Raw genomic sequence first — 24,069 nt, forward strand, 5'->3', positions numbered from 1 at the left:
CATTGTTTTTATCTTCTACATATGACTGAGATCATATGGTATTTGACTTTCCCCCTCTGACTTATTTCACCTAGCATAATACCCTCAAGGTCCATCCATGTTGTCACAAATGGCTAAATTTCATCTTTTCTTATGGCTGAGTAGTATTCCATTGTGTATATATACCACATCTTCTTTATCCATTCATCCCTTGAAGGGCACCTAGGTTGCTTCCAAGTCTTGGCTATTGTGTATAAGGCTGCGAAGAACATAGAGGTGCATGTATCTTTACGCATTTGTGTTTTCAAGTTCATTCAATAAATACCCAGCAGTGGAATAACTGGATCATATGGTAGATCTATTCTTAATTTTATGAGGAAACTCCATACTGTTTTCCACAGTGGCTGCATCAGTTTGCACTCCCACCAGCAGTGTACAAGTGTCCCTTCTCTCCAAATCGTCTCCAGCACTTATTATTTCCTATCTTATTAATTACAGCATTCTGACCAGAGTGAGGTGATATCTCATTGTACTTTTGATTTGCATTTCCCTGATAGTTAATGATGTTGAATATCTTTTCATGTACCTGTTGGCCATCTGTATATCTTCTTTGGAGAAATCTCTGTTCATATCTTTTGCCCATTTTTTAATTGGGTTGTTGGTTTTTTTGTTGTTGAGATGTATGAGTTCTTTGTATATTTTGGATATTAACCCCTTATCTGATATATGGTTTGCAAATATCTTCTCCAAATTGTTAGATTGTCTTTTCATTTTGTTGATGGTTTCCTTTGCTGTGCAGAAGCTGTTTAGTTTGATGTAGTCCCATTTGTTCATTTTTTCTTTTGTTTCCCTTGCCCAGTCAGACATGGTACTTGAAAATATGCTGCTAAGACCCATGTTGAAGAGCATGCTTTCCTTCTTTTGCATGTGGCTGTCCAGTTTTCCCAACACCATTTATTGAAGAGACTCTCCTTTCTCCGTTGTATGCTCTTGGCTCCCTCACCGAAAATTAGCTGTGCATATATGTGAGTTTATTTCTGGGCTCTAAGTTCTGTTCCATTGATCTGTGTGTCTCTTTTTGTGCCAGTACCATGCTGTCTTGGTTACTATAGCATTGTATTATATTTTGAAATCAGAGAGTGTGATACCTCCAGCTTTTTTATTTTTCCTCAGGATTCCTTTGGCTATTCGGAGTCTTTTGTTGTTCCATATAAATTTTAGAATTCTTTGTTTTATTTTTGTGAAAATTGTTGTTGGAACTTTGATAGGGATTGCATTGAATCTATAGATTGCTTTAGGAAGTATGGACATTTTAACTATGTTAATTCTTCCAATGCAAGAGCACAGAATATCTTTCCATTTCTTTGTGTCTTCTTCTATTTCTTTCAACAATGTTTTCTAGTTTTCAATGCACAGGTCTTTCACCTCTTTGGTTAAATTTATTCCTAGGTATTTTATACGTTTTGTTGCAGCTGTGAATGGGATTGTATCCTTAATTTCTCTTTTTGCTACTTCATTATTAGTGTATAGAAGTGAAACTGATTTTTGTATGTTGATTTTGTATCCTGTGACTTGATTGTATTCGTTTATTATTTCTAAAAGTTATTTAATGGGTTCTTTAGAATTTTCTATATATAAAATCATGTCATCTGCGAATAATGACTCTTTCACTTCTTTCCCAATTTTGATTCCTTCACTTTCTTTTTCTTGCCTAATTGCTCTGGCTAGGCCTTCCAATACTATGTTAAAAAAGAGTGGTGAAAGTGGGCATCTTTGTCTGGTTACTGTTCTTAGAGGGATAACTTTCAATTTTTCTCCATTGCAAATGATATTAGCTGTGGGTTTGTCATATATGGCCTTTATTATATTGAGGTATTTTCCTTCTGTACCCATTTTATTTAGAGTTTTTTATCATAAATGGATGCTGTATCTTGTCAAATGCTTTCTCTGCATCTATTGAGATGATCATGTGATTTCTATTCTTCATTTTGTTAATGTGGTGTATCACGTTGATAGATTTGCAGATGTCAAACCATCCCTGCATTCCTGGAATGAAACCCACTTGATCATGATGGATCATCTTTTTCATGTATTTTTGTATTTGATTTGCTAGTATTTTCTTGAGGATTTTTGCATCAATGTTCATCAGTGTTATTGGCTTGTAATTTTCTTTTTTTGTGTTGTCCTTGACTGGTTCTGGTATCAGGATGATGTTGGCTTTGTAGAATGAGTTAGGAAGCCTCCTTCAATTTTTTGGAACAGTTTGAGAAGGATAGGTGTTGTCTTCTTTGAAAATTTGGTAGAATTCACCAGAGAAGCCATCTGGTCCTGGACTTTTATTTTTGGGGAGGTTGTTGATTACTGTTTCAATCTCCTTACTGGTGAATGGTCTATTCAAATTCTCTGTTTCTTCATGACTTAGTTTTGAAAGGTTATATGCTTCTAAGAATTTATCTATTTTTTCTAGATTATCCAATTTGTTGGTGTATAGCTTTTCATAGTGTTCTCTTATAATCTTTTGTATCTGAGGGTTCCATTATAATTTCTCCTCTTTCATTTCTGATTTTATTTATTTGAGCTTTCTCTCTTTTTTCCTTGGTGAGTCTAGCTAAAGGTTTGTCAATTTTGTTTATCTTTTCAAAGAACCAGCTCGTGGTTTCATTAAATTTTTCTACTTTTTTTTAGTCTCTATTTCATTTATTTCTGCTCTGATTTTTATTATTTCCTTCCTTCTGCTGATTTGGGGCTTTGTTTGTTCTTCTTTTGCCAGTTCCTTTAGGTGTGTTACAGTGCTTTTGACCACTAACATTTCTATTTGATTCCTTCTTAGAATTTCCATCTGTCTGATTACATTATCCATCTCTTCTTGCATTTTCTCTACTCTTTCATTAAATCCCTTAGCATATTTGCCATCGTTTAAAAAAAATTCCTATTCTGATAATTCCAACATTACTGCCATATCTGACACTGGTTCTGATGCTTTTTCAGTATCTTCAAATTTTTTTTTTTTTTGCCTTTTAGTATGCTTTGTAATTTTTTGTTGAAAGGCAGACATGATGTACTGGGTAAAAGGAACTGCAGTAAATAGGATTTTAGTAATGTAGTGATTAGCTGTCAGGAGAAGGGAAGCATTCTATAGTCTTGTGATTTGATTTCAGTCTTTTGAAGCCTCTGTACCTTTGGACTGTCAAATTCACTAGTGCTTCTCAGTTTTGTTTTTCTCTCCTCAGGTGTGACAGGATGGCTGGAGGGGGCTGGAGTTGTATATTTCCCTTTCCTCGTGTGGAAGACTAAAGAGGGCTGGCATTGGTTATTTCCCTTTCCCAGGTAGATTAGGCTCTCATAAAAACTCAGCAGGTTAGGCTCTGTTAAAATAGTTTCTCCTGAGAGCAGGCCTTGTTAAGAAGTATAGAACACTCTGGCACATTTCATAATGGTTTCTTTTTCCCCTCCTGCCAGAAGCATGAGGGTATTTTCATCCCATATTCCCTGAAAGCACAAAGTTGAAATCTTGGAGGTAAAACCCACAAAAATGTGGGACCCCTATGATTGACTGCCTCAGCAATTTTTAACACTCAGAATTGTCTACACTGAGCCTCCAGCAATTTGTCAATTATGATCCAGGTTTTTCTACCCAGCACTTGTTCCCATGAACGTTTTTTCTTAGGGTTTCTGCTCTGGTTAATTGTGATTCTCTTCATTCCCCATGTATTTCTCCAATTTGGGGGGCAGTGGTTTGCCCTGTGACCTCACTTCTTTGCCAGACCTAATAAGAGTTATTGATTTTTTCAATTCAGCATTTTACTTGTTAGTAGGATAGAGTGGAAACTTCTAAACTCCTTACGTGCTGGACTGGAAAGAGGAAGTAAAGCTGGGACTTTTAAGTACAAAATTATTGTTGTCTTCTGGGCCATCCAGATCCAACACAGATCCTCCTGCACCAGCTTAGTGAGTCCCTAGGTAAAGCCACACCAATACTTACCCACCAACGACACTACTGAGCATCCTACAGTACTAACAGTCCCTTGCACATGTTTGAGTTCTTCTTTAGAACTTAGATTGAATATCAGCTATGTATCCATTTGGTTTTTTCTCAAGGAGACATTCCAATGTGTTTGGAGCCTCTGTGTGATTGTTTATAATTAGTGGTACAACTTTTGTGCAGTTACTATTATGATCTTCTTGCGAGTTTTATGAAATAACATTATAGTCCTTGAGAAGAGTTTTTTTTTTTATTTTAGGAAAATATATTTTGCAAAGGAAACAATTTTGAAAGAAGTGATTTCTAATAAACCCCCATGCTTTTGTAGGGGACTGGAATTGGCCACTCCAAAATATGTCTCTTTGGCATGAAGATTATTTTGGGCTGGTTACTTTTAAAAACTGCAGGCAGGAAAGAAACTCTAAAAAGTAGAATTTACTTACCCTTTGTTAAGAGACATTTATATTTGTAAAGGAAATCTCCATCTGTAAAGGTGTCTCCTTCTCTATACCAGGAAGACGGGAGAATGACCTTATCTCTAGAAACTCTTATCAATGCAGAAGACAAGGACTTAAATCTGCATAATAATCTTATTCTTATTTACTGTGCTTTTCTGGTGCTCTCCCATAACTGACTCCCCCCACCCCCAACATACTCCTTTGTATTTAGCTGGAGATTATATTTAAGGTGGTGGCTTCAGCCATTTTACTGAGTTGCTCAGTTTGCCTGAGCCTCTCCCATGTATACATGTTCTAAAGCTTTGTTTAATTTTCTCCTGTTATTCTGTCTCATGTGAATTTAATTTGATGTTTGGCCAGAAGGACCCAGTATGGGTAGAGGAAATGTCTTCCTCCCCTACACCTTCATGACATGTCTCCAATGACTGGCCTAGCTCATATTTGAGCTCATTTTTCGTAGGAGACATGGAGGTGGAAGGGAAGCAGAAGGTTCAAAAGGTTCTAGAGAGGAGGCTGAAGGAAAACTCAATATGCAGAGGAGGCTAGAAAGAATCTTAAAAGAGCCAAGTGCTGTTATCTTAAGAACTATTGACAAAGCATAAACAAAGACTTATAAAGTTTCTCTTTTAAGTTAAGGATGTAATAATACACTAGATTGTTAAATCCAAACACACATACCTCATTTCTCTCTTCTACCCCTTTAAGGAAAATATTTATTAAAGGGTCATGTTCAAACTTTTTGTGCTTTTTCATATTATTTTATTATAAATACCATACCAGAAGTTTCTTCTTCTATATTAACTTTGCTTCATTTCCTTTTTATCAAAGCTGATTTTCTAGAGATGTTTAATGAAGAAATGTGAATGTGGGGTAGAATGGGTCGGATGGACAAGTTATAGATATTTGATAAAAGTTTAACCTTCACCTCACAATGGGAAAAAAACCTCTTCTTGATAATTGAAAGTACCAGGCCCTCACCTCCTCAGCTATAAGCATAGGAGTTCAAGACTAAATCATGTTATTTTAGGAAAAATCAATAGGTCTCATAAAATTACCAGTCTCCTCATGAACACAGAACAGTGTTTCTGAAAGCAAATATGATTTATTGTTCAGTTCTATATGTGTATTTATAGAAATCAATGGGAGATGTGGAACAACCAGAGAATTCCTTGGCAGCCCCTGATAAATCACTTGTCCCCTAATTGTGAGAAGATGAAGAATATTTTTCATCATGGAACTTCCAGAGTAAATTTCCACAGGCTTCTCAAGCATTCCAGATGTGAGAATTATAACCAAGGCTCTGTTGTTCAGTATAACTTTCAGTCTGACCCTTTGGACTGCTAGACATAAAAGAAGCCCCAAACATTAATTCTGCTGCCCAGGCCACTTCCTCGCCACTCAGACAAAGGCAGCAGTCAACTGGGAGTCCCAAAGGCAGTCATAAAATAGCCTACTAAATAAGAAACATTGGATTGGTGTTGAGGGCATTTGGGCCCTATAGTGAATACTCCATCCTTTGGATTCACCATCTATAAAATAGGAAGAGTCAGTGTCTTTCAGATATTAATTATAATACATGGAGACGATGAAAAGATTCCTCAGAAAGTCCTCTAAATTTATGTTGGCTATTGACTTCTGCCTACTCTCCTATCTCAGCCATCCCAGCTTTCCATATCTTTGCCCTGAGGAAAGCACCAGGAAACAATAGAATGGCCGACAATGGATGGAGGGATGCAGAGGGAATGAGTTAGGAAGTCAAGGGTCTCCACCAGTTAGGAAATTGATGCTTTTCTCAACTCTAGCATATTTGTTACCAGATCATCTCTACCAAGCAGTTCAGCATAATTATTTAAGAATATAGGGCTTTCGTGTTAGACAGACTTTCGTTCAAATACCAGCTCCACCACTTACTCACAGGGATCTTGGGCATGCCACCCAATTTTCAGGTTCAATTTCTTCATCAGTAAAATGAGGCTAAGAATGACTTCATTAGTGTATTTTCATGATTAAATGAAATCACTGATGTAAAGTGAGTGCAGTGGTCAGCCCAAAGTAAGTATTCTGTAAGTGGTGGTGGTGGTGGTGGAGTTTATGCATTGCCCTTCTTTGGAACGCATATCCATCAGATGTTTGTTGTCTTTGAACATTGTTGTTGGGGATGGGTTCAGTGTCCATTGTGTGAGATGGTGCAAAAGGCCATGAGTCTGTCAAAATTGAATACCTGTTTTCATCATTTTTCAAAGGTGATTTTTTTCTTTCTAAAGCTCCCACTCATATTTATGAACACAAGTTGATTTGGGGTCATGACCTTGGATCCTAGAGATTTCCCAGGGGTCCAATAAATAGATTTCTTTTAAATCATGATTAGCTGGTTGTCATAATAACTACCCAAAGCCTTGAGCAAAAGTTCTCTCTTAGCTAATCTGCTGATGGAGCCAGAGGAGCCATTCAATTAAGCTGAACTGAGAGCTTGTGTTTCATGCCACTTGCCCTTCACTAAGTGGTAAGACTGTGAGAGGGAGTGTTAAACTATGTTCTCTGAACCCAGAAATTTCAGCCACTTGGGAGATCATGGAAGCTACTAAGTTTTAAAATAATGAACTCTGAGGGAGCCAATGTCCATGTATAACCCACAACCAGGGAAGTAAACCTGTCAATTTTCTTTAGTTCCTCACATCTTCATCTCCTTATAAGCATCACTATTCAGCCTCAGCTTACACTGGTTCTTGGGCCAATACTGGTAGGGTCATGAGGGCTTTCAGCAGATTAACCCCCAACCTACACCACTAAATCAAAGGTAGGGCATGTGGGGAGCTGCAGTGCAGTCTTGCTGCCAAAACACTCTATGTCCATGATGAGGTTAATGGCTGATTTTCAGCATTCCTTTATCCTCTGCAATGACGGCCAGACTTGACTGAGTTAATTGAAACCATGGCTTTCACCACTGTGGATCTTTATGCTCTCAGTCTTCTTCCTGGGGCTTGGGGTTGACATGATAAAAAGTTAAGAGTTCCACTCCTTTCTCCTAGAATCACGAAGAGTCAATCATTTTCCTTCTCTGTGTCTTATCTTCCAAAATTACCTAAAAGGAGGGACTTCATGGTTTGAGGTGATGCTACCCATATGCTAGATACTTCTTTCATGATTTTGAAAAAAATCTGCCACTATACTCATAAATGATATTTGCATATGAGAATGATTAAAAGCCACAGAAGCAGAAAAAAGGGTGGAAGGAAGAGGAATACAAACAAATGTCCTCTCTACAACTGCCACTGTCTATGACAAATACTCTTGAGGCCACCTAGCCCAGTGGACTGCCTCCACTATAGATCAACCCAAATTGTTTCATGGCTTGTGCTTTAGCCATCCCTGAGTATACCAATTCCATTTTTTTGTTGACTCCTGTACACAAGTTTGTTTCCAGATCTAAATGAATATTTCTTTGATGCAATTTCATCCTATTTCTTTCTTGGTTTATTTTTTATGAAGAAGGCAGATCGTGTGGCTTGGGGACATTTTACTCTGGCACAGCTATTTAGGTTTTCCCTTCAGACTGAATCCCTGAGGCCTGGTGGCAGGTCACAACCAGTTTCCTTTATTGTGCTACCTCCTTACAGAAGACAGGAAGACTTGACAGTCTGACAGACACTTAAAGTGTGAAGATGAATAAAAGATACATCACTCCTGATGGGTATATATAAAAAAAAAGCTGTCAGTTGATGTAAGCAGTATTCTAAAAACATACAGTACCATATCAGTGCTAGAGAGTGTTGGATACAAAAAAGAGTTGGCAGATGGACAACTTTTGATAGTTAGGCCTATGTGGATGTGAAAACCAAGCTGAGAAGGAGTTTGTTAGTTCTCATCCAGTGCCCTGCTTTGAAAATCATATTTGGAAGATTTGCTTTCTTTCTCTTTGACTTTCCTCAAAGCCAGATTATTAGCCAGTAGGTAGACTGAATGATGACCTAGGTGCTATGTCTAATGTGAGTGGTGACAGGAAGAAAATTCTAGCCAAAGCATCTCACTTACTGGCTGTTGCTTTACCTGAAATTGCACCGTTAGATCTTCTTGTATGGGGAATGTACTACAATTCAGACACTCTGGGAAAGGGAAACCTTCAGCTTACTTTAATGAGGATTGATTTCCATTGTGGTAGCAAGGCATTAAGGATTTGGGGTCAGCCAGAATTCAGGTGAAAGGACAGAGAACAGAAAGGGAGAGTAAAAAGTCACAAAATTTTAATATTGTCTACTTGACACTCTCATGGAAACATTTGAGGATATTCATCCAACCTTTATCTGGTATATGATTCTGCTTCAGAACATCTCCACAGTGTTCATCTAGGTACTACTTGAATACCTCCTGTGATAGGCAACTCTTTTCTTAATGAAGTTCACTCTGTTGTTAGGCCATTCTAAACTTTAGAAATATCTATGCTGTAGGAATCCAAAATTAGCCTCCTTGCAGCTTCCATACTATTGATGTTTGTTCTTCATAGAATTAGACTGCCTCCGTGTCCCCATGAAAGCTCTCTGGATAGCTAAAGGCAGCTTTCCTGATTCTCCCCTGCTAGTAAATCTTCTTCTTCCATTCCTTACAATATTCCTCAAAGGACATGGGGATGAGGGTGATAGTGAGCAGCCAACAGGGAAAAGAGAAAATGGCTCATGGCCCTGCAGGAGCTTCTGTACAAAACCTGTATAAATAAAATTTAAAAGACTGACAATGCCAAGTGTTGGCAAGAATGTATGACTAGGAAACTCATACACTGCTGGTGAGAATGCAAAATGGTATAGCCACTTTGGAAAATAGTTTTTAGTATCTTACAAAGTTAAACAGTTTTACCACATGACTTACTCCTAGGTATTAACCCAAGAGAAATAAAAATATATGTATGCACACAGACTTGTACAAGAATGTTCATAGCAGCTTTATTTGTAATGGTCCAAAACTGAAAACAACCCAAATTTCCATCAACAAGGTGAAACAAGATGTGGTGTATTCATACAATGGAATATATTTGGCAATAAAAAGGAATGAAGTACTGATACATGCCACAACGTGGATGAACCTCAAAAACATTATGTAAGTGAAAGAAGCCAATCACAAAAAAACACAGGCAGCACCCTTAATACAGAGGTCATCAAGAACACACAATCACAAATAGGCGGAAAGAGCTAAGTCTTATCAGAAATATGATCTATTAGCAAGATGAGGGAAGTAGACATGGCTTTACTGAACTCTGGGGATCAAGAAAGAAGGGGGCATTTCGAGTCTATTGTAAGAAAAAGCCATAACCACAATGACAGCATTTTCTCACCTGGTGGTGGATGTAAAGAAGAGAGCTGTTTGTTTGTCACCTATAAAGTATTTCCCTGACATATCTGTACTTAGAATGTCATGGGCGTTATCGGCCCTTCTGACAATGGTTCTTCCATTTTCTTTTCTTTTTGCTTTAGACAAATTTCAAGAAGCTCAAGAGACACTTTTCTTGAAAGGCCTTTTATTTTTGATACAACTAGACTTGTTTCAGTCCTGAATCATTAGCCCTTGGAGGGGAGAAGACTGAATGGAAGTTTCACATTTATCTGATCCTCCCAAGCTTATAAAATAGATATGATCATTATTCATTATTTTACAGGTGAGGAAATTGAGGTAAGTGAGGTTAAAAAACTTGTTCAAGTTCTCATGATGAATATGTGGAGATAATACTCTGAGTTAGAACTACAACTCAGGTCTGACTCCAGAGCCTGGGCTCTTAACTGCCACATCCTCATATCTCAGGATATTAAAATGATAGCTGTCATATATTAAACGTTTGTTATGAGCCAGGTACTGAGACAAGCAGTTTGCATACATTATTCCAGTAATTCTAGAATGCCCATTCTCTATGGAGACTCATTACTATTTTCCAGTTCCCAACACAGTGCCTGGCATATAATAAACATTCAATAAAGATTTATTATATAAATAAATGAACAGCCTTCTGTGGTGGATATTTTTGGCCCCATTTTATGATAAAGAAAATGAAGCTCAAAGAGATTAATATTCCTGAGGTTACACAGTTCTCAACTGGCAGAGCCCAAAGCTCTACTACCCCGTATGTGCACCAGTGTTAGGGTGTTAGAGAACGTTAGCCAGTGAAAGTGGAGCACTCGAAAGTAAGAGCACAGAACTAAGGTTGCCGCTGCTGCTTGAGATGCTAGAAAATCCCACCCCTTCCCACTTTGTCTTTTTGTATCCCCCAGAATCTGTCCCGCTGCTCAAACTTTTGGCCTGATTCTGCTTGAGGCACAACCCGTGAGAGATAAGGAATTCTCTTGTCTTCACTGAAGGGTGGTTGAAAATACTATATCTTTAAACAACTCTTATTTGGATTATTTTGCACTCATTTTATTTGCAAGTCTGTCATGACCTAGGGCCTGGGCTAATCTGAAACCTTTCTAAGAACAGAGTAGCCACAAAGTAAACAACCCATTCATCCAAGCCAAGTACATTCTAGTGAAGTCCAAGGCTGGGACATTTGCCTCCAGAGCATTGGTCCTACTGCCACAAGTCTTGGTATATATTTCTATCTGGTTAACTCAGTCATCCATAATGCGAGAACATGCTGAGAAGCACTGGAGCAGGGATGAATTTTTCACTCACATCAGGGAAGAATAATAGAAGACATACATAGGGAGGGGGAAATAGTAAGACTACCGTCGCCAGTTCTATCTAGTTCTATCTATGGCTGCCATGGGCATGTATTATAAACTCAACAAAGGATTACTGAGAACCTCTATGTATAAGGAAGTATGCTAGGCCCTGGGGATACAGAAATGAAATTGGATGATGTCTATCTTGAGCAGCTCATAGTCTAGTAGGGAAAACAGGCATATGATAATTAATTACAAATGATATGCATGTTGCAAAGAAAAATGCTAAGGCAGATTATATGCTAAGTGACTTAGTTTAAACTGCTTGTCCACATCAAGAGACTTGGGTAGAATTACCTTCCTCAGAATCCCTGGATGGAAGCCAGAGCTGGTGACAAGGATGTTTGGTAGGCAACATTCCAATGTCTGCAGAAAATATGATGCTATCGTAGCTTCTATCATTAATGTCCACTGGATGCCAGAAACTTTACGTATAGTATCTCAACTCACCACAGCTACTTTGCAATACAGATTTTACGTATGTGGAAACTAAGGCTCGGAGAGATAACTTGTCCAAGGTCTCACAGATTTGGCTTTGAATTCAGGTTGGGGTTTTAATCCAAATTCTATCTAACTCCAAAGCCCATGGTTTTTCCACTGTTTCAAACTACTTCCAGGACCTGGTGTTGTTACAAGCATGAGTTGAGGATTCTAGACCCAGATGTAATACTAAACAGTTGTTTGTCCTTAGACAACTCTTTCTTTATCTGTTGGAGGGAGTGTTGAATACATGCCTTGCCTACTTCATACTTTATCAAAAGAATAAATGAGACAGGAAGAGAATACTTAGATCACATAAAATGCTCTGCATATGGTACCAATTACTGGATGACAGTAAAATGTTGCTTCTGTACCATACTTTGTAATCCCTGTATTGCCCATTCTCTCATAGTCAAGACTGAGAGGGGAGAGAAAGGCTAACTGAAAAGGGTTTGGGATTGGAACTTAGGAAAGAGTCATAAACATGACTCAAAGGGCCAGCCCTGTGGCTGAGTGGTTAAGTTCGTGTGCTCTGCTTCGGTGCTCAGGGATCCTGGGCGAGGACCTAGCACCGCTCATCAAGCCATGCTGAGGTGGCATCCCACATAGCACAACCAGGAGGACCTACAACTAGAATACACAACTATGTACTGAGGGAGAAGAAGGAAGAAAAAAGATGATTGACAACAGATATTAGCTCAGGTGACAATCTTAAAAGAAAAATGACAAATCATTTTCCATTTCCTGAGCCTCAAATTCTTCATGTCTAAAGTTCGAACTTTTCTTTAATCTGTAGCTGTTAGGAGGCTTCTTGTAATTGAAAAACATGATATATACTAAATTGTTTATATTAAGGTTTCTCCACCTTGAGTAGGATTGCAGGTTGCCCGCACACCGCAGGGACCTGGCAACGCAAAAAAAGAGTTGAAATCTAAGTGGGCTAGGTTCTATCAGCTCATCAGTTGCAAGTGGTATTCAGCACTAAGTGAATTTCACTTAATGAATTAAAGATGAAAGAGACAACAGGGAGCACAAATGCAGGAGAAGACCTTTCATTTCAAATTTAAAGGGCTCATTTTATGACTATTGAGATCTAAAGATCAGAATTTTTCCACTCTTCCTCTAATTGTTTACTTGAAGCAGCATGTATTGTTTGAAATGATGGGGGCATTGAGAATGGCCAGAGAAACCAAGCTAAGCCCTTCAATTGGTAAACAAGACCTGTTATATCTTAGCTACTGAATCCCATCCAGGAATATGAGTTGTGAGGTAGATGGGCAAAATGGATAAGGTTCAAGTTGGCTGTGGATCTGAGGATCACATTCTAGATTGCATACAACTAACAGTCAATGTTGTCCCCCACATTTTAGCAGTGTGCTCAAGCAAGTTATAGAATCTATAGCCTTGAAAGGACCAGATCATCTTTTGATGCCTCCCTCTTACCTGATTCTTGGAGTCCCCAGTCTAACTCCTCATCAGGTGGGAGTCCTAACTCTGCTTACATTCTTCCAATGGTGTGGAACTCCTAACTTACTTCATGGAGACACTCATTCCATTTCCACCCCCACCCTCCCAAATGCATCTTCAGATACCTCCTTCCTTGTCTCTAAGAACAAGTATTCCACATGACAGCCCTTCAGAGACAGTTGTACATGTACCAAGCTTCTTCCTTGCCCCTTTACGTGACTTAATATCTCAGTGGCCTTGGTTTTCTGACCTGGAAAATGACAAAATTACAGTCAGGATTGAATGAAATCATGAATATTAAAGTGTTTTTTAAGATATCTGAATCTTTGTACACATAGACAGTGAAGTTCAATGGAGATGGGAACCTAATCATTCCTTTTGGATTGCTTTTTTAATATTTTCACATATTGATTAGATGCGTATGGTGATAGCTCCACACAGCTTTATGGAGATGGTCCCAATTTAAAATATTTAATCTCATTGTTCTTGTTAAACATGGCAAGGTACATATTCAGGTATGCAAAACACTCTCCCAGACTGATTTCTTGAAACTAGAAATAGTGCAGAAATCTTTATCAGACCTCATCATCTGTTTTGTTGTTAAACAAGATCACTGAATTTATGGGGCTTAAAGAAGAAGGGGAGATAGGGGAATGAAAAGCTAAGAATTGGTGATACCAATACCTACTGGCTCTTCCAGTCAGACCACTTCCACTGAGACCCTATCCCCCTGCTTGCTTACTCAGCTTCCTCCTGTTTTGACAAGATTTTCATGACTGAATTCCAGGTCTTATTTTTATTATCACAATTCTAACCTCAGACTACTAGTAGGGATTCTTTTGTTTGTCTTTCTCCTAGCCTTTGTCATCTTAGTGTATCAACACAGATTTATATAAGGCCCATGGGACCAGCCCTGCGCAAGGTATTATGAAGATTCAAAGGAAAGAGGCTTCCTCCTGGAGGGAGCATACGATCATGCGTCCTTCCTCAGCTCAGTGAATGGAAAGGCAGTAAGAGTCGGAGTAGTCAGAGGAGGCTGCATCAAGGAGGCTGAGCTTGAACTGGGCATAGGCAAAAGAGAGAAATGGACGTTTAGGTGGGGGGAGAGAGAGAGACTGAAAGCAGAGGCAGGAATGATTATGTGTTGGGAAGTGGAGATCGGGGCTTTGTTTCCTTATGTGTGAAACCCAAATTATCATACCTACTTAATAAGAGTGGTGTATTACATAGTCTGGTAGAGAGGTGGCAAATGCCTGTTCAGCATGTTGCATTTATTTGTGTAGAGCTTATCTCAGACATTGACAGCCCTTCACAGCATTCTATCAGTGAGGCCAGCCACAGGCCAAGAATCCTTTTAAATACAGCTCCAGGCAGCCAGTACCAATTGGAGTATGTAAACTAACATAAATTAGGTACTCAAGAAATGATAAGTATTATCACTCCAAAGACCCACAAAGTGTCTGTTATAACTGTATAAAAACAGAACTTGTCTTTTCCATTCTTACTGAATACAAATGAAAACCTCTGCATTTACAGTATGTGAGAGGCCCACCATGTCTTCAGCACTTGCAGGTTTGAAATGAGACTTAGACCCAACCCTGCTACAAAGGTTATCTGCCATCTGTCATAACATCTCTTGTGAGCTGTAAGTAGCAGCACACTTGATTGTTAGGAGTTAGCACACCTCTAGAACATAGTTACTTTCACCGAAGTTTTCATTTCACCACTCATATAATGTTGGTACCCCTCAGGGCTTGATTCAAATTGGAAGGTACAGCAAAGATGCAATGGAGTCTGTCTTTGGGGTTTTTCCTTGATTCTATGTGATGCTCTATGTTCAACCCTAGTGATATGATACCTACCTAGTGGCTGATCATCTTGCCCTCCATTGAGTGTCTGGATCCTTGCCTTCCTAGAAAAACTCACTAATTCCTTCTATGCCTTCTTCTTTGTTAGATTGAGAGAAAAGAATGATGCAAATGGGTCGTGTACTGCTGGGACAGCATTATTGGTCATGATTCTGGCTGGTGACTGAGCAGAATCATTCAGGCATGTGATGCGGCTGCCAGCAGAGACCGTAGGCAAAGAAGAGAAAGTAGGTGAATGAGGAGACTGAGAAACACGACCTTAGGAGGAATGTTAAATAGGCCCATAGAGCAGGAAAGCTGATGGAGCAATTGTGGCTCCGTAATAGAGTTATGCACATTAGAAAGGAAAACTGAGAAACTGTGACAAGGAATACTTGTAGAGAGTGTTCATGACACATTTGACTTCATAAGCAGCTAGGCCATGGGTCCAGCTAAGTTAGAAGGAAGACAAGCTTAAAGGAGGCTATGAGATCTGAGTCACAGTAATGGACAAATTGACCCCAGCTGGGCTGCTCTGTCTCTGATATGGGATGTGGGGAGGGCTTTTGTACCTCATTCACAGGCAGAGCAGAGCAGTGCATAACTCCTAGCAGGATCCATGGGATCCTGAGAGGAAGGTAAGCTCAATTGCTACCCTTTCTTGCCCCCAAGTCAGCTACATGTCACGTGCCTGAACCAGGCCTGCGCTAGCCCACTGTTTAGAGGTGATCATGCAGCCTCAGGCAGAGCCTTGGAAGGAAGCAGGTCCACGTATTTCATATTTCAGGGCCACTTTTGAAGCCAAATAGTTTCTACTTTCAAAAATGTAGATAGTGCTGAAACAGAGAGGGCCTTTTGAGAGTACTCAACCTGGAGTTTCTTGAAAGTGTTGTCAGGGAAACTTCTGCATCAGCATCATCTGCAGAGCTTGGTTAATATGCAGATTATCTCATCTCGTCCCAGACCCACTGATTCACACTGTCTGGGGATGAGGTCCAAGAATCTGCATGCTAAACTCCTCCGGGATTTGCATGTACCCTGAAATTTGAGAACCTCTGACAAATATTGGAGCTCTGCATGGTCAGTCATCCAATATTTCCAAGGTAAAATCTGAAGACCTCTTACCATGGAATCATTTGGGGTACATATAAAAAATGCAGATTCCTGGGGTGGTCTGGTGGCATAGTGGTTAGGTTGATATACTCCATTTCTGCAGCCTGGGGTTCGTCAGTTCAGATCCCAGGTGCGGACCTATGCACTGCTCATCAAGCCATGCTGTCGTGGCGTCCCACATACAAAATAGAGGAAGCTCAGCACAGATGTTAGCTCAGGGCCAGTCTTCCTCACCAAAAAAAAAAAAAAATTTTCAGATTTCTGAGTCTCCTGCTAACCTTCCTGCATCAGAATTCCTTATGCGTGATAAAGTTTGAGAAACTCAATTCCTTCATTGTACAGATACAGAACTCACTCAGTGAAAGGAGGTAACTTGCCTAAGTTTGTCAGTCTAGATGGTGGCAGAACTCCTATTTGGGCGGTCACACCCAAATCTCCAGACAAGTTCAAACAGTATGCACTTGCGGTCACTTCTTCAGGGTTATTTATGTCACAGTTTAGCTCCTGTGGCAACAGCATTCCTTAAAATGTCTGGAGATCAAGAGTAAGAACGTAACTGCTCTGAGTAGTTCATGATCCTAGGTCAAAGCTCCTCCTCCAATGGGTTATGTAGAACAACTTGAAAACAAAGCAGTGTAAGGTCACAAAGCCCTCTTATAAGCAGCAGGGTAGTGCAGGCCCTTTTCCAAATAGGGTCTTAGGAGACTCCAGAGTGGAGTAGTGTTATATCCAGGGAAAATGTTAACCATGGCTTTAAGTCAAACTGAACACAAACACCAAAATGGCTTGCAATAGTTTACTAAACCTATTTTTGTGTTGTTGTTTTTGCAGTTGAAACACATGCCAGTTAAGTAAAAGCTTAAACATATGCAGTTTTGTGTCAGACCTGGTCTGAGCTCACTAGTCTGATTCCCCAAGTCTGTGCATTTGAGATTCCAGCTCTATCTCTGCTTCATATCTTCAAGGTTGTGGTCTGAAACTCCTCCAGACTGGCATGATGTACCCCAGGATCTTCTGTGACAATCCAATAGAAGGCCATTGACCTCCAGAAGGAGAGCAATTTCCAAAATGATAAGACAAGATAGATTTTTTTTTTTAGGGATTAAGCAATTGCCATTGACAACAGAGCCGTTGTATGATTTGCATTTGGGCTAATGCTTGTAATTTTAGCAAGTGTTTCACCAGTGCTACATAATTAGAAAAATTAAATGCTCTGCTACCTTGAATACATAATTCTGTAAAGAAAAAGGAGAACTTTACAGATATTCTGGAACTTATTAAGGTGGAGGGAAAGAGCAAACAGCAGGGACTGAGAAGGAAAAGTTATAATCACATCCTTTCAACCAAAAGATGAGTTTGATAGAAGTCCACAGTCCTTTATCTCCAATTCTCAAATCAAAAAGCTCTGTAAAATGGAAGATATTTTTTCATTAATTTGGTGCCAAAACTCATTTGGCAGCAAAACCTGATCTGAACTGACATGAGCTTAATCTTTATCTCTTTTAGTATGAATATTCAGACATTTTTTTCCTGCAGAAATGTTAATGGCTTAATTATGGGATGTTTCCTCAGACACCCCTGGGAATGTTATGTAATAAACAGTACATACTCTGTGTTACCTTTCTAAAATCCAACAAAAATTAAATTCTAAAACACAGTCAGATAGACTGTGGCCTAGAATAATGATAGCTAACATTTATGGAGCACTTGCCATCTGCATGAAGCTGTGCTAATCTCTTTTCATCTCATTTAATCCTCATAACACTATGAAGCAGGTGTTAAAATCATCTCCATTTTAAAGTTTGGAAACTGATTCTCAGAGAGGTTAAATAACTTACCCAGAGTGACACAAATTTTGCCCAAGCCAGAGTTTGAACCCAGATCAGTCTGACTCTAGATCCTACATGCTGAACTCTTGCACTCTACTGCCTGGGAGGGATGGACCATTGTGAAGGACACTGTGGGCTCTTTCTAGGCTTTCTGTGGAGATGGAATAGGCTGCCACCTATTCTATGTCATTTGAAGGCCAACATCCTACCTCCAAATATGTCCCCTCCCCATCCTTACTTCTCTGTGATGCTATAATATGGCTTTATTCCTTAAGGATCATCTGAATGGTTTTTCTCACAGGAACTGTCAGTATCAAAAATCCACTGTGCAACTTGTTAAAGAACAGATTCCTGGCATCTACCCCAGACCTACTGAATCAGAACTGCTAGGGACTGGGACCAAGTTGATTCTTATGTGCATCAAAGTTTGAGGAAAAAGTGAATGCCCTGAGAAAGGCCAATCATTAACCCTCATTAATTAATATCTTAGCTATCAGTTGACAGCTCAAGTGGCAGGAATAAACTCATGGATGGACACCTGGAAAGTGGAAGATGTCTGAAAGGTAGATTTAGAAGGGTGAGATATGGAAAGAAAGAAGGATATGACAGTATCCCTGTACGTTGGCAATATGAGATAAGGGTGGAGCCTCACGAATGGCATTGTTCAGCTGCATTTGAACAATCTCAAAAGCAAATCTCTCATTTTAGTTTTGCCACTTAGAGCACCCATCTATTATGTCATTGATACAACAACCCTCCGAAGTAGACAAGATAGTCATCCTCATTAGGTAAAAGAGGAAATTGAGACTCAAATGAGTTCTTCAAAGTCATCTAACTGATTAATGCTAGTGTTTGAGTAAGTTTCTGGCCCCTGATCTTATACTGTTTCAATCTTCCAATAATTTCTTCTATAGGTCTAGAGAGGAGGAGCCATCAAAGAAAACCTAGGGAATCAAGTGTTACATTTAATGATACACACTTTTTGCTCACAGTGGCCAATCTAAAAACATTTAAATAGTATGCTACACAAGGAAAGGGCAATGAGAGGAATTACACTACAGAATAGTTCAACTGATATGCCATATGTTTGGAGTTTGTTTTTAACTTTTACTGATTGCTTTATTCTTGTTATCAATGCAGAGATGACTACTGAACATTTTGATCTCTACACTTTTAAGAATATTCTGTACTTGTTTGCTAGGTTTTCAACCTCACGTCTTCATCTTGCCTGTGATGTCTTATCTCCCTGACAACCAAATGTGACCTCAGACAGGGACTAGGAAGCCAGAAAAATGAATTAACTACCACCATAGCAATCAGGTCTCTGGATCTGGAGGCTAGAATTGGGGCACTGAGTGTCAAGTCCAACCAGTGATTATTCCAATTCAGGCTAAGTGCTCTCTAGAGCAGTGCTTCTCAAACTTCAGTGCACATTCAAATCACCTGGGAAATGTTGTTAAAGCGGAATACTGACACAGTAGGTCTGGAGTGGGACCTGAGAGCCTGCATTTCTAACAACCTTCCTGGTGATGCTGATGCTGCTTGTTCCCAGATCACATTTTGAGTAGCAAGGGGCACGAAACGTCATCATGCTCAAGTATTATATGCAAGTGAGCACATTTGTGGTCCTGGAGGAAGTGCTGTTGTGGACAGCAGTCTTGATGAGCATGCCAGCTCTAATATTAACTAGTTGTATGACCTTGGGCAAACATTTTTACCTCTCTGGATCTATGTTTTCTCATCTGTGAAATTACGAATTTGGCCTGGATGATCTCTAAGATCACTTTGGATTGTAAAATTCTTTGATTCTCTGACAAAAATGATGCTCTAGAACCAAAGGCTTAGTCTCAGGGCAAATTGCTCCTGTGTTACAAGGAAAGGGAGTGGGGAGAAAAATCTATTGTGCTTTTGTATTTATCTTCTTAATTCCAAATCCTCTATGTCTCCTAAGGTAATTTATTTCTTCTGAATGTGCAGAGCATTGGAATTCTCCACGAAGAAGAGGCAAAACTGAGTAGTGGACAACGATTTTGCAATCTCTCCAACTCAGCTCTCAGCATCTTCTTGTGAGTTCTTCATAGCTAACAGCTTTGGCTATTTGCTCATAACAGTGTCTCTCTGATCACAGAGCACACTCACTGTCTGCCTATTGGTCTCTAGTACTGGTACACAATTAATTGTACTTAGTCCCACTTGGTTCCAGAAGATATTATGGAGAAGTACACAGAATCACCACCTGCCTTGCAGGTAGAGCATTCCTCCCTTCAGGCAGAGAATCTGATTCTGCGGCCACAAATGCAGTATCTGACTGAGGAGAACCCTGCTATAAGGGGCCAAGTCATGCCTTCCCTGGCTACTTCGATGATGCCTGTATCCTGCTCACTTGAGCATCTCTCCCAGTTTCGTGATGACCCTGCCAGTCTCTCAGGGTTTCTTGCTCAGGTGACTACCTACTTGACAGCTCTCAAGATCCCCAATCCTGCAGATGATGCCCAAGTCAAGTTCTTTTTTGATTACCTATATCAGCAGATGAAAAGTTGTGGGATCATATCTGGGCCTGACAAGAGAACTCTGCTGAAGCAATATGAGAACTTTGTTCTTGAGTTCCAGCAGTCATTTGGTGAGCTCACAAAACAGAAAATGAACAATCTAGACAAAGGGGACAACTCTCAGCAGGACGCTACTACTTTCCAGATCCTTGCTCAAAATCTGAGCTATAATGAAACCAATCAGACTGATCACTTTCAAGAAGGACTAGCTGACCCCATCCAGGATGAAGTAAGTGGCACAGATATGGTGGACAACCTCCCAGACCTGGTCACTCAGTGTATTCAGTTGGACAGGAAACGTAGTGACAGGCCAGAGCTCCTACAGTCAGAGCCCCAGCTCCCAATGTTGGCTTCCTTGATCAACCACCAAGCCCTCTCCAGCCCCATAGGTTTATCACCCAAGGAAGAGCCTATACAGCTGCGGGGGAGCCAGCTGCCTCTCACCCCAGCCAAACGAGCACGCCAGCAAGAAACTCAGTTGTGCCTCTACTGCAGCCAGTCTGGTCACTTCACAAGAGATTGCCTTGCCAAACGTTCTCGAGCCCCAGCAAGGATAAATGACCCAGCTCACCAGTAAAAGGAACCTAGGCAGATCACTTTGTAAACCTGTATCCCTCTCACCTCCAGCCTTACTAATTTATATCCTGCACTAACATTAAAATACAGTTGGGGAACTGTGATAACACTTTACAGAAGTCATGAACTTATGTGCTTCTGGGAATTTAAACAACCAGATCTTGTGACCCATCACCAAGCCTGACCCAATGATGATGAAAACAACTCACAGGCACTTTCTGCAGTTGGAAATAATTCCCCAAGAGTACTGAAAACCTGCAGGCAAAACTCTGCCCAGTCTGAGCCAATAAAAACAACCCTGGCAGTACATTTGGAACCCCATCCCCACCAATGGATGAGATCTGGGTTGAGTTTGTTGGCCTAAGTCTTCTGCGCCTGAGATTATGCCTAAGCCTTTCACCTTCATCCTCACTGGTCTGTCTCCTATTTTCATGTTGGTTTCGAACCCTTGACTGAAGTCCTAATTGCATTCCCATATCCTACCAATATTTTCCTATTGGAGGCTGGATCCTGCTCCACCTATTGGCTAGAGTCCATCTTCAATACAAACTAACCTGCATAGAACACACAGCTCTGCCACCCTTCCATAGCTATGCATTTTGTTGCCATTTAAAGGCTTCTGCTTACCCAACAAACTGGATCTCCTGCCTAATGACAAACCAGATGGTATGGCCCTTTGAAAACTCTGCTTGGAACTGTTGATACATTTCTTTGAGGGCTATCTCTTCAGGCAGGTACATGTTGTTTGCTAAGCCCTACCAATCCCAGATTACTGTTCTCTTCCCCAACACCCTACTCTAGGTTCCAGGATGTTTTATGAACCACCTACCCTCATGGACCACCTCTGGGGACCCTCATCTAGTTGAGGATCTTGAAGAGCAATTAATGGCAGACAAGTTTCTGAACCATCCCGTCTGAAAAATCCGAGGGCGTATACATCAACACCATCTGTGCGTAAAACTCAAGAAGTGGGGGTTTGATTGCTCATGTTGTTCTCTTGGCACACATCAGCTCTGTGAATGGATTCCTAATGCTTCTGAACAAAAGTAGTGCCATGCTGAAAAGACACAACTCCCTAAAATGTTAAGGATATCCAGTGATGGCCAGTGTTTGGTGGGAATTTCCAGTCCGCCGTTCCCTGCTTCTTGGTGTTGATGTATGTCCCCATAATGGATCTCCTGAAGAAAAATCAGTAATTCCATATTACCTAGCAACCATAAAGGCCTCTCATAATATGAAGTGCCATTTACTTTGGCTTTATTTCTGGAGAATTCGGCTAACTTTGACAATACTTAAACCCAGCTAACACCATACTACTCTCATCCTGTAGTGCAAACAAACAGATCTTTTCACCCATCAGTGCCTCGCTAACCACTGTGCCAATCCTTATTTGCATTCATAAGAGTTCTCCTTTATCAACAGCTTGCTATATGTCTATCTTACTTCATATGCTCTCACAACAAGGAGACATGCATGCACATATTCCAGTTGTGCCAAGAAATTCCCACTGGAGTACTGGGATTGTATGAGATCCTCTAACAAGGAGATCTATTTGAACTTTAAGTGACTCTGAGATTACCTGGAGGTATCCTGCTCCAGTCACTTTCCTTGCTGACCCCAGTATAGTCCTGGAATGCTGATAGGAGCATTCTGTTGGCTTCATCACCAATCTTTCCTTATCTTAGGACCAGAATTTATCATTGTGTGCTTTCTCACAAAGATGTACCATTTTATTTCCTGTTTGGTCCTTCCCTCAGCAGTGACATTACCTTCTTCATCAAGAAATCTTAAGATTCCATAGCCTCTTAGAACAGATTATTAATCCTGGGCTATGAACTTCAGTGCACTTCCCACTTTCAGAAACCCCTTGTTGAGGAATTCTCAATCAAGGACTTCTTGTACTCTCTGTAGTATACAGCCAGACTGAGCATATGAATAGGATGTTAGGATGATGCTTTACTGTCTACTAGCTAGCAACCATTTTTTTGTTTACCACTTCAAAATTTTGTTATTGTGACACTATCCACTTCAACTAGAATGAACTCATTACTTAGCATAAGGAGAGTTACATGGATATGTCCTCAGAATTTATACCTAAGTGAAATTCTCTGAGAGTGAAGCTAATTAAAATCTACAGAGAACAGATGAGATGTAACCTACTCAAAGATGAAGTTTGCAACTGCATAGGCTTGGGGAACCCCCAGGTCCAATCAAGTTTGTAGTTTCAGGGAGGCAGATCTGCTACATGATTAATGCCACCCAGCAAGGTAGAATTTAATCATCTTATGATGAGTCTGAAGAAGAAATTGTTAACAAGAGAACGATCTGCATGGAGTCTAGAAAAGAGGGTAATTAAAGAGCCATAGGGCATCAGTAATCTCTCTAGACTCAGACAGGGGACATTGACCAGCAGATGCTTTGGCAGGTCCACCTACAGTGGGATGAAGGCACCAGGCCATCCCAATTTGTGTCATTAGCCATAAAGATTGTCATCTAACTCTCTTTGCTCTGATTCCATGCTCTAAGAAGTCATCTGATTGTAATTACTTTCCCATATAAACTTTGTTAAGGGGAGAAAATTTGCTAACCAGCTGACATGAGTGTTTTGCCCTACTTGGCAATTAATTCTCATTATAAATGAATAAATTGATGTTTGGCTTACACATAAGTTTTTTCGTGGGTTTTAATAGCATCAGTCCTTCAAATCCTAATTAGCTCTGAGCACACAGGAAAAAAAAATAAGATTCTCACTATGCAAAGACAGCACCACAGTGTGAACCGTAGTAAGTCCACTGAAGATTGGCCTCCCTGAGATGCTTGCCTCAACAGTCAGTCAGCCTCCCTCTTTATCTCTCTCATTTGTCTACAACTGTAATAAAATTCCTAAATACTGGTGGTCTTCACTTTCTGTACTTACCCACATTCACACTCAGCACCATGGTGCCCGCCATAAGTAATTGCTTCTTATAATACTACATTGTTCAGTCTAAACATCATAATATACTGCCATGGATGAAGACATAACATATCGCTGTAGAGATGAGCCACTGACAAACACCTTTTAAAGAGGGAGGAGTGCATGATTGGC

The 24,069-nt window shown here is 40.0% G+C and overlaps 1 protein-coding gene across 1 annotated transcript; it reads left to right on the forward strand.

The window, feature by feature from the left end:
- Window positions 1–19,821: 19,821 nt before the first annotated feature.
- On the forward strand, window positions 19,822–23,740 carry RTL4 (retrotransposon Gag like 4). Its single transcript, XM_044764231.2, has one exon. It carries the CDS (start codon window positions 20,068–20,070, stop codon window positions 20,980–20,982), a length of 915 nt encoding a protein of 304 aa, XP_044620166.2. The 5' UTR covers window positions 19,822–20,067; the 3' UTR covers window positions 20,983–23,740.
- The last annotated feature ends 329 nt before the right edge of the window (window positions 23,741–24,069 follow it).

This window comes from Equus asinus, chromosome X (assembly GCF_041296235.1).
Source record: "Equus asinus isolate D_3611 breed Donkey chromosome X, EquAss-T2T_v2, whole genome shotgun sequence".
In the NCBI taxonomy this organism is placed as follows: domain Eukaryota; kingdom Metazoa; phylum Chordata; class Mammalia; order Perissodactyla; family Equidae; genus Equus; species Equus asinus.